This window comes from Rhinoraja longicauda, chromosome 14, assembly GCF_053455715.1.
Source record: "Rhinoraja longicauda isolate Sanriku21f chromosome 14, sRhiLon1.1, whole genome shotgun sequence".
NCBI lineage: Eukaryota > Metazoa > Chordata > Chondrichthyes > Rajiformes > Arhynchobatidae > Rhinoraja > Rhinoraja longicauda.
In genome coordinates, this window is record NC_135966.1 from 9,917,299 (window position 1) to 9,928,311 (window position 11,013).

Genomic DNA, 11,013 nt, shown 5'->3' on the forward strand with positions numbered 1-11,013 from the left:
TCCCTCCCACTTCAATGACCTACAATTATAACTTATCTTGGGCCTTCTGTGTAGTAGAATACCACGGGATCCTGTGCATAAAACACATAGGCTCCCCCTCCCCTCATCAACATTATCACGTGCCTTTTGAAGGAGAGAACTATTTCTAGGCTCGCAAGTCTTGATTCAAGACAGGTCTGAGCACTGTCCAAATGTTTTGTGTCTGTAAGAAAATACTGTACAAGATGTACCATTACAGGAAGTAAATTGAGCAAAGCAGATTTATTTTTGTTACCTTATGTCCTGGTTGATAAGGACTTCGGGCGGCACAGTGGCGCAGAGGTAGAGTTGCTGCCTTACAGAGACCCGAGCTCGATCCTGACTAAGGGTGCTGTCTACAGAGTTTGTACATTCTCCTTGTGGCTGCCTAGATTTTTCCCGGTGCTCTGGATTCCTCCCACACCTCCAAAGACTTACAGGTTTGTAAGTTAATTTGGCCTGGAAATTGTCCCTAGTGAGTAGGATAGTGCTCGTCATGAAATTAGAAGTGTACGGAGATTGCTGGTCGGCACAGACTCGGTGGGCTGAAGGACCTGTTTCCATGCTGTATCTAAGAAAAACGGCTTAAATTGTCGATTCACAATGTGGGTGACAGTTTCATTTATTTCAGAGTGAAGTATGTGAATGGAAACATCTAATGGATAAATCTTGGTTGTGGTATCTATCATTAATTTGATTCTGAGTCTGAAGGACGGTCCCAAACTGAAATGTCACTTTTCTATGTCCTCCAGAGATACTGAGTTACTCCAGCACTTTGAGGTTTATTTCGTAAGCCTCCATCTGTAGTTCCTCTTGTGCCCATGAATTTGATTCTTATGGATAGGAGTAATAATTAAATTTAAAACTCCCGCAATATTTCTTTACACAGAGTTATGGAATTGGCCGTCTGACGTTAATACGGAACGAATGGTGTGCATGAAATAAAAATGGAAAATGCTGGAAATGTGGAAAGAAAAACAGAGTTGATATTTTTGGTCTGAGTTCCCTCTGTTTCTCTTTCCAAACCTGCTGCCAGACCTGTTGAGTTTTCCAGCAAATTCTGTTGCAATTGCCAACTTCCGGCATCTGGATTCTTTTCAGTTTTCGCAATGTTTGAGAGTCTCATTCATCGAGGCAGAGTATGAAAGGAGACTATAAAGAGGACTACTGGGGTGAATTGACACCTGTTCTTGTTGCTGTTCATGAGCCTGGAGGTTCAGATGTTCTGACATCAAGTTTTCAAAAAAAATCATGAAACGTCCATTTATGCAGTGGAGCTGAACCTAAAGTACTTCTAGAAAATTAAAGTACTTTTGAGGTTATGTTACTTGACATGATGTAGATCATGTATTTGCACAAGCAACCAAAGCTTTTCACTGTACCTTGGTACAGGTGACGATAAACTAAACTCAGAAACTCAGGATACGTTTCCACTGTGTGCATTGGAGCTGTGAAAATTGGTTCTACTCTTAAAGGAAAGAAGGGGGGGGATGGAGTAGAATCTGTCAATCTGTATTATTGGATTCTTCTGGCAACATTGACAAAAGTCATTTTCTGATTCATCTTAAATGGAGTGTAGAGAAGAGCAGAAAAGTGCTTCGTTTTATGTTTGTTAAATTGTGTAATAATGCGTATAACATTGCACAATGTGGCACAACTCAGCTTGAGAATTTGAAAAGGCAAGATTGTGAACGTGTACTATGGGTTCTGATAAGTGTCATTGAATCTTATGAATCTGAAACGTTCCCAAATTGAGTGCAGGAAAAAAAACTGGAGATGCTGGTATAAATTAAAAGTAGACAGAAAATGCTGGAGTAACTCAGCGGGTCAGGCGGCATCTCTGGAGAGAAGGAATAGGTGACGTTTCGTGTCCAGACCCGAAACGTCACCCATTCCTTCTCTCCAGAGATGCCGCCTGACCCGCTGAGTTACTCCAGCATTTTTTGTCTATCCAAATAATGTGCTGTACTTTTAATGTTACAGTTTAATACATTGCCCCCCCCCCCCCCCCTTTTAAATCCAGGATGTGATGCAACAGGCCACAAACGCTATAATGAGGGGGCGGACTCTCCAGGCTCCGACCGTCTCTGCAAAAACAATTGCCGAGCAGAAAGCAGAAAAGATCAACGCCAAGCTCAACTACGTGCCAGCAGAAAAACAAGAAGACGAGAAACCAGAAAATGCGCAAACGGAATCATTCAAAAGATACGAGGAAGAGCTTGAGATAAATGACTTTCCGCAGGTACGTGGTTCTTGGGTAAATGGGGATTAAAATTACAAGTTGACTGGAGTTGTTACTGACGAAAGCTTGGATGCCTCAATAATACCCATCAGCGTAATTTATAGGAAGTTATTCAGATCTTCAATTAATGCATGAAAACTATTACATTCATGTGATGGACTAAATGCCCATCAGTTAATCACATCCAAAACTATTATCAAAATCTGCCAATTGACCTCAGCTGTAGTGGCCAAGAGCACAGTCATCTCTGACTGCTTGCTTGTATCTTTCCTCATCCGACCTTGCGTTCTCTTTCAGTCTTACTGTCTTCGATATTCATAAGGTCATAAGATCATAAGTGAAATAAGTATTACATAGATCATAGAAAGAAATAGCACATAGCAGGATTAGATTTAATGTGGGGTTGCATTTTTCAAGAGTAAACTTTTTATATAGAGACACAAAATAATAAAGAAGTTGGTAACTTTTCTGCAAGATGATCAAGGTCAATGGTTGATTTTGAGATTAATTGTTTTTTGTAATCTAAAATTATTAAAGCATATATAAAGTTGAATTGCAACTTAGTCGAAGATGAATGGCAGAAGAGGTTGTGTTCCTGATAATCTTTTCCAACTGCATTATCTTTGTGCAATGTTTGGGATGTTGCCCACTAGCTAACTAACATCCCAGTTTACAAAAGCAACTCAAATTCCTTTCATTCTGACCATCAAATGCCATTTAAAACTCTCCTCTTAACCCTTTAATCTTTGCCTCTAACATGAACAACATTGACCATAATGGATTGTTACTTCCAGCATTTTTGCTCACCTTTCTCATAATTTGTTCACTTGGTGTTCTACCTCCCCAGAATATTAAAATAGCTCTAAACAATATTCCCTAAGATTGATGGGTTTTTGATCTTTGACCACTCTGCCATTTTTGGGATATTCGAGTTGCCTCATCCTGCGTTTCTCCATTTAAGTGGAATTTCCGTTATTTAGTTCCATTGTTAACAGGTTAGTTTAGTTTAATATTGAGATAGAGCATGGAAATAGACCAATGATCACCCGTTCATACACTGGTTCTATGTTATCCCATTTTCGCATCCTACACATTCGACAATTTACAGAAGCCGATTATCCTACAAACATGCACGTCTTTGGAATGTGGGAGGAAACCGAAGAACCTTGAAAAACACATGCGGTCACGGGAAGAACATACTAACACCATACAGAAGGCACCCGTAGTCGGGATCGAACCCAGGTCTCTGGCGCTGTGAAGCAGCAACTCTACCGCTGCGTCACTGTGCCGCCCTCTTTAATTGTTTAAGATTATTTAAATAGCTTCTCATTTTGAGCTGAATCTTTTGCAGACGGCCAGGTGGAAGGTCACCTCCAAAGAAGCTCTGCAGAGGATCAGTGAATATTCAGAAGCTGCCATCACTATTAGAGGCACTTACTTCCCTCCAGGAAAAGAGCCAAAAGAAGGAGAACGGAAAATATACCTTGCGATTGAAAGTAAGCAAAGATGATTATATTTGCAAAAATCATTGTTTTGGGCAATGATTTCAAAGACTGCACTAGTTTCCTTTGACTTTGGAGATACAGCATGGAAACTGACCATTTGGCCCACCGAATCCACGCTGACCAGAGATCGCCCTATACACTAGCATTATCCTACACACTAGAGATGATTTACTATTTTACCTAAGCCAATTAACCTACAAACCTGCACTTCTTTGAAGTGTGGGAGACTTCAAAGCACCCGGAGAAAACCCACACAGTCACAGGGTGAATATACAAATTCCGTACAGACAGCACCCGCAGTCAGGATCGTACCTGGGTCTCTGGCGCTGTGAGGCAGCAACTTTACCGCTGCCCGACTGTGCCACCCCAAACCCTGTTTCAGTTTCCAACAGGTGTGGGATAAATGCACATAATCCTCCAGGCGTTTCAGCAAAATCTCACTTCCATATTTTAAAAAAAGCAAAATACTTCAGGTGCTGGTTATCTGAAATAAAGCAGAGTTTGTTGGAAATACTCAGCAGGTCAGGCAGGATCTGGAGAGAAAAACAGTTAACATTTCAGGCCGTGACATTTTGTCAGTTTTTTGTCAGTTTTTCAGTAGGGCTGTATCCAGTTTTAATCTGTTTGACTACTTTGGTAAAAAGACAGCAGAGCACAATGCAAGTAGAATTCTGTGTGGGAAATTGAAGTGAGGCAAATTCAAAGAACCTGTTGAAATGTGAGGACCAGCGTAACCTCAGCTGCATTCCTGTCTGTTGTCCACAGACCGACCAACCCCACCCAGCCAACACCAGCAACCTTTCAGCATTGGTAACCGAGGTCATGAAATAATCAGATTAATCATTAAAACAAATCTCCGTCCATTGTGGAAGGAGATTTGGCACCCTATTCAGTCTGGTCTCTATGCAATCCCGAAGCTGCCTTGGTCCAAATGACTGAAGAAGGGTCTCGACTCGTAACATCGCCTATTCCTTTTCTCCAGAGATGCTGCCTGACCCACTGAGTTACTCCAGCTTATTGTGTCTATCTTTGATTCAGATGACAATCACTTTTGAATGATGGTTTACGCTTCTCCTCCTCTTTTATTTGTAATGTATTATTTGATTGCCCACTTGACGACCCTCTTACTAATTAATTTACATTTTTTTCAATCCTCTATTTGTCAGGTGCTAGTGAATTGGCTGTTCAGAAAGCTAAAGCTGAGATTACAAGACTTATTAAAGAAGAACTCATCAGACTGGTAAGAGCCTTAATGGAACTTTTATTTTTAATGTATCCCAATCTTCCAAATACTTTTAACAAAAACACAAGATAAAATTATCATTTGATCGGTTAAAAGCTCAGTCTTCCAACATGTATCATATGTGAAAAAATAAGGTTTATGTGAATTAATATTATGTTTCAGTTTCTGTAACATGGAAAATATTACCATTCTGTGATTAAAGGGACACGAAGATAGAGAAGTAGCATGCTGCAAAGTCACTTCATGTTGATATTTATTCTCCACAAAACCAAATACTTCTTGATTACATATACCCTGGTCTCACGTTGTTCGAATTCCTTTTCCATCACTGAATTGTACATCTGGCTCAGTCATTTTTCTGCTGGAAGTGAATTTCACAGCTTCTGGTAAACGAAGTTTCTTCTGCCATCATCTAAATGTCCTGAAAGTAGTACCTTATTCTTGACCATTAATAATGCTTCACTTCTATTTACCCTGATGGTATTAAACATCCCTATCGACACTTTGTTCTGAATGTATTCCCTATAATCTTCAAATAAAATTTCCCGACTTTTCAAATCCTCTCAGATTTACATTTTTCTTGCTGGGAAGCATAATGAATTTGCACTCAACACTTACAGTAAGCTGAATTGTGTCGGCTTTTTAATTTGTTCACGGGACGTGGACCTGACTTCTATGGCGAACATTTATTCCAAATGAGTATCCCATTTTCTCAAAAGTTTCAATAAACCATTACCAATTTTAATTGTTTTCTGACCTATTTATCGGTGGCTTTTGTTTTTTGATCCAAAATGGATGGCTTTTTTATGACTTTCTTTACTATGAAGAAAATATACTCCAGCATTGTGTATTTACTTTTTGGAGAAAAACACACAGTGCTGGAGTAGCTCAGCGGGTCAGGCAGCATCAGGGGAGGAAATGGATAGGCGACATTTTGGGTCAGGACTCTTCTTCATTCAACACACCCACAAATAAGGGATTTTAAATTTATTTTGATGGGGTATCGAATTTTAGTAACGTTAAAATAATATTCTGAAAAATCCACATGTAACTTAAATTTTTAACATTTGTTTTTTTGTTGCAGCAAAATTCATACCAGCCAACGAACCGTGGCCGATACAAGGTTTTGTAGGAATCCTGTAAAATGTATGTTACACGTATACAAATTGATTTTAACGTCGTTTATTATTGTGCTTTCATTGATTTATTCTCTCCATAATGTTAAAATTACAATACATTTGAATTTTTATTTAGCTATTCTACAGAATCTGTAGAATTTGTGAATTTCTGGACACTGTGGTTCTACAGTAATAGGTTTCTGATGTTAGATTTTCCCTAAAACCAACTTATTGTAAGTGAACAAAAAGTACTTATGCTTTTGAAGTGTAAAAAAATGTTGCATTTTGTATCCTTGGATTACAGAAATGTCAAGAAAGTCAAATAAAACGAATATTATGTTTAATTTCAGTGCTTCTTCAATCAGTGAACTTGTAATATTTGTTTGAAATAATACCGATGATAATCATCGTGTGCCATCTGTTGGATGTTACATTTCTCATCCCCTTGTCAATGGTTCAACCTGAGTTTTAAGATGTCCATAAACCAGGAATATATTTTTTTTGGGGGGGGGGAGTAGTTTATGATGGGGTTGGAGTCTTTTTTAATCTTAAAAATAAGAAGTATTTTTTTTAAATAGTCAAAGACTTACTCTGAATCGCTTTTTACATTTTAATTTCTGCATGAAGAATTCATTTTTTTCTTGGAGAAAATCCACATTATTTTGATGATGAAGAAAATCTTGCACATTCTTGGGTATTCCGTAGATGTAATAATTGTTCGCTGCATCCCAAATGACGTGGGCTCAGGCTAGTGATTGAATCTTCCCGGTGATTGAATCTGGTGATGAAGCAAGATCTTGGCCTTGAAAACCAGGAGGAGTGTTTTTCACAACACTTTTGGGGTATAATGGAGGCCTTGCTGAGAGAAAATAGTGCAATTGGTGCGCAATAGTGAGGATATACCAGAGTGCAATAAAAATTCCATCTTCACGTGAAGCTCATAGAGTAAAGAGTGTACATGGTAATAAATGCAACGATGAGTGCAAAGCAGCAGAATGGTGCAAATATTGGAGTGCAGTCTAATTACGCGCAATGGTGGAAAAATAGAACGAGATAGAGTTAAGAATAAGAGCAGACACAAAATGCTGGAGTAACTCAGCGGGTCAGGCAGCAACTCTGCTGAAAATGGAAGAGGTGACAGTTCGGGTTGGAACCCTTCTTCAGACTGAAACATCAAGTAGGCCCAATGAGTAAGAGTACCTCTGGGAATGGTGTGTGGAAGAGCTGATTTGGTTCAGAAGTCCGAGAGCAGTGGGGAAGAAGCTGCTCTTAAGTCCGGAAGATGGAAGAGAGAAACGAGAATGGCCATCCTTATCACAACCTCTAGCCTTCCTGATGCAACACACCATGAACGTGGGAGTATGTGGATGGAAGGAAGGAAGGAAGAAGCTTGTGATGGACTGTGTTATTACTTTTAATTATTGCTCAGTGCTTTAATGCTAACTAATTTCAATTATGTCCATTATTTATACAAATTAAAAGATGTAAAGTGCTTTTAAATAAACAAGTTATTTTGAAAAGAGTCATTGAAGCCAGCCAGTTTTAACAGGAATAGAGGCTCCAACTCCAGCTTGCTGTCTGTCCATTCCCGACAGGGCATTTTGAGAACAGAGACTTAATACAACACCTGAGGTCTGCTCATCATTGACATCTTGCTACCTGACTCCCAGGGGTGGAGAGATGGATTGCCAGGTAAGTGCAGACTGGGTATGAGCAGGCTGAATCCTGGCCAATATGTCTCCTTTTTTTAATGCAGCCTATTCTAAATGTAGCATCATCAATGATTGTAGACAGACAAAATGCTGGAGTAACTCAGCCTGCAGGCAGCATCTCTGGAGAAAAGGAACGGGTGACGTTTCGGGTCAGGACCCTTCAGACTTGAGAGTCGGGAAAGGGAAACGAGAAATTTAGAAGATACACAGAACAAATGAATGAAAGACATGCAAAAAGCAACAATGATCAAGGAAAGGTGGAGCCCACACTGGTCCATTGTTGGCTGTGGGGTAGGTGATAACGGATTATACAGATCGTGAAATTCGACTGAAAAATGGCCCAATGATTGAGATGGGTTTGATTTCTTGTTAAACCCTCTTAATACGAAAACTTAGAATCACATGTGCCTTCTGTTTTACAGCTTAATTACTTGGAACTTCTGCTTTCAAGAATTCCTGAATTATTGTCCTGCAGTTCATTCACAGCTAGTAGCACCAAATTACTGTATAGTGGAGGCAAGCAAGTTCATTTCATTGAGTTAGCACTACAGACTAAGATAAATTTATAGGCATTTTGTCTCTTATCATATCCTATATCCCAGGAGGAAGTCCTTGTGTAATATCAGGAGACGGCATAGTGGTGCAGTTGTAGAGTTGCAGCGCCTGGCACCCGGGTTCGATCCTGACTACAGGTGTAGTCTGCACTGAATTTGTACACTCGCCCTGTGATCGCGTGGGTTTTCTCTGGGTGCTCCCGTTTCCTCCCGTATTCCAAAGACGTACAGGTTTGTAGATTAATTGGCTTCGGTAAAAATTGTATATTGTCCCTTGTGTTTAGGATAGGGCTGGCGTACGGGGTGATCGCTGGTCGGTGCAGACTAGGTGGGTCGTAGGGCCTGGATCCACGCTGTATCTCGAGAGTCTAAAGTCTAAATTACTTTATCATCTGGCATATACAGGTTTAAACCAGAGCTAATTTTTAGAGAGATGTTTACATACAAATAATACAAGGGGCTAATGGGAAACTGAAACAACAGGAGTGCCAGCACTGTTTCTGCCACTTGGTTTGTCACACCCAATCAGTAATATGTCTTCCCATCAGCTAGACAGCCCTATTAATTTTCTGAGTCATGTAAATACACTCTAAACAAACTAGTTCTGTTCTATGATACTGAAAACCTGAAACAAAATGTTCTGGAACTTTAATTATTACTATACTTGTTTTGTTGCAGCAAGATGAGTTCTTGTATTTCTGAATGGTAACACTCCATAATTTCAAGAAGAGTGGTTTTCAACTAGACTGAATGCTCCCAACCTCTGTCACTAAGATGACAATAACACAGAATGGGAACATGGTGGGTCCATAACCCAGAGGTCGATAGAATTGGAGCAGATTGGACTTGTGTAAACATACAGTCTGGTCTGTCCTGATGAAGCAATGCCTAGGACAATGAAAATAGATTGGAACAATTGCAACTGAGACCTTTCAGTGTAAAAACGTTGGGATTATTATGAACATTTACAAAATACTGGTTAGAGTGTTGCATCCAGTTCTGGTAGCTACACTTTATGAAGAATAGATTTGATAGGAGTGGTTACTGACATGAAGGATTTCAGCTACAAAATTACATTGTGTTTATTTTGGAGATACAGCGTAGAAACAGACACTTCAGCCCACCGAGTCCACGCCGACCAATGATTGCCTATACGCTCTAGTCCCATGTTATCCACCGAGTCCACGCCGACCAATGATTGCCCATATGCAAGTCCCATGTTATCCCAGCTTTGCATCCTACACACTTGAGGCAATTTACAGAAGACAATTAACCTACAAACTTGCATGTCTTTGGAATGTGGGAGGAAACGAGAGCACCCAGAGAAAACCCATGTGGTCACGGGGAGAACGTACAAACTTCGTAGAGGCAGCACTCGTGGTCAGGATCAAACCCGGTTCTCTGGCACTGAAAGGCAGCAACACTACCGCTGTGCCACCTTGGGTATTGTTTTGGACCATGATATCAGACTGGACAAACCCCTATTAATGGTAAGTTCATGATTTAAGCAAGTTTCCTCTTTGAAGGGTATCAGGGGTTATTGGGAGAAGGCAGGAGAATGGTGTGGAGAGGGAAAGATAGATCAGCCATGATTGAATGGCGGAGCAGACTTGATGGGCCGAATGGCCTAATTCTGCTCCTATAGCTAATGATCTTGAAGCAATGGAGAATGTGTAATGTGTTCATTTAAAAGGTGTAGCATTTGTTTAGAATAGCAAAAACGATTTACTTGGTAGAATTAAAATAAGTAAGAATTGTGCCTATCCAGGTGCAATCAGATTGTAATGAGGCACACTGGATTCTAAGACGTCTGAAGGACATATTCAATGACCAGATACAATGAATGGAAGTTCTTGAATGTACCATTGGAAACATCAAAAAAACAAATGAAGCTCACGAGTAATTTTGCTGAATTGCTTTTTCAAATTAGCTATGTTTTGAGTTATTATTCCAGAGCAGATGGAATAAATGTACAGTAATTAAACAAATGAGTGCTGACTGGATTGTGTTTAAGGTTAGTTTATTTTCAACAGTGAGTGAATGTGTGTTTGTTGGATTCCAGGACATGCATAGAATAATGAAGCCATGAAAACATTAGTAGCATAACTGACCAGTTGAATAAATACATTCAATTTGCTTGGAATAATTTCCCTGAGAAATCAAATAAATATTGCACCCTGAATAATTAATTATTTTCCTTGCCAGACTGAATAAATTTCTGATCCAGGAAAAATATAAATCTGTGCCTGAGTTGGAAGGATAATTATACAACTTATTATTTTTAATGAATACAAAGATAAATGATAAATGAGTGATTGTACACAAAATATAACATTTCTGGGCACCACGGTGGCGCAGCGATAGAGTTGCTGCCTTACTCTATCCACAGACCCGGGTTCGATCCTGTCTTTGGGTGCTGTCAGTACGGAGTTTGTACATTCTCCCAGTGACTTCTTGGGTTTTCTCTGGGTTTTCTCCTTCCATAATCCAAAGACTTACAGGTTTGTAGGTTAGTTGGGTTCGGTAAAAGTTGTAAATTGTCCCCATTGTGTACGATCGTGCTAGTGTATGGGGTGATCACTGATCGGCGCGGGCCGAAGGGCCTGTTTCCGCACTGTATC

General features: G+C 39.8%; 1 protein-coding gene across 2 annotated transcripts in view; it reads left to right on the forward strand.

Moving 5' to 3' along the window:
• ddx46 (DEAD (Asp-Glu-Ala-Asp) box polypeptide 46) overlaps positions 1-6,473 on the forward strand; it is a 44,998-nt gene extending 38,525 nt beyond the window's left edge. For both annotated transcript variants that reach the window (XM_078411394.1, XM_078411395.1), the window contains exons 21-24: positions 2,042-2,260; positions 3,612-3,756; positions 4,932-5,005; positions 6,093-6,473. In XM_078411394.1, coding sequence (XP_078267520.1) covers positions 2,042-2,260; positions 3,612-3,756; positions 4,932-5,005; positions 6,093-6,140 — 486 coding nt within the window. In that variant the 3' untranslated portion in view covers positions 6,141-6,473. The remainder of the gene's footprint in view (positions 1-2,041; positions 2,261-3,611; positions 3,757-4,931; positions 5,006-6,092) is intronic.
• Positions 6,474-11,013: the final 4,540 nt, after the last annotated feature.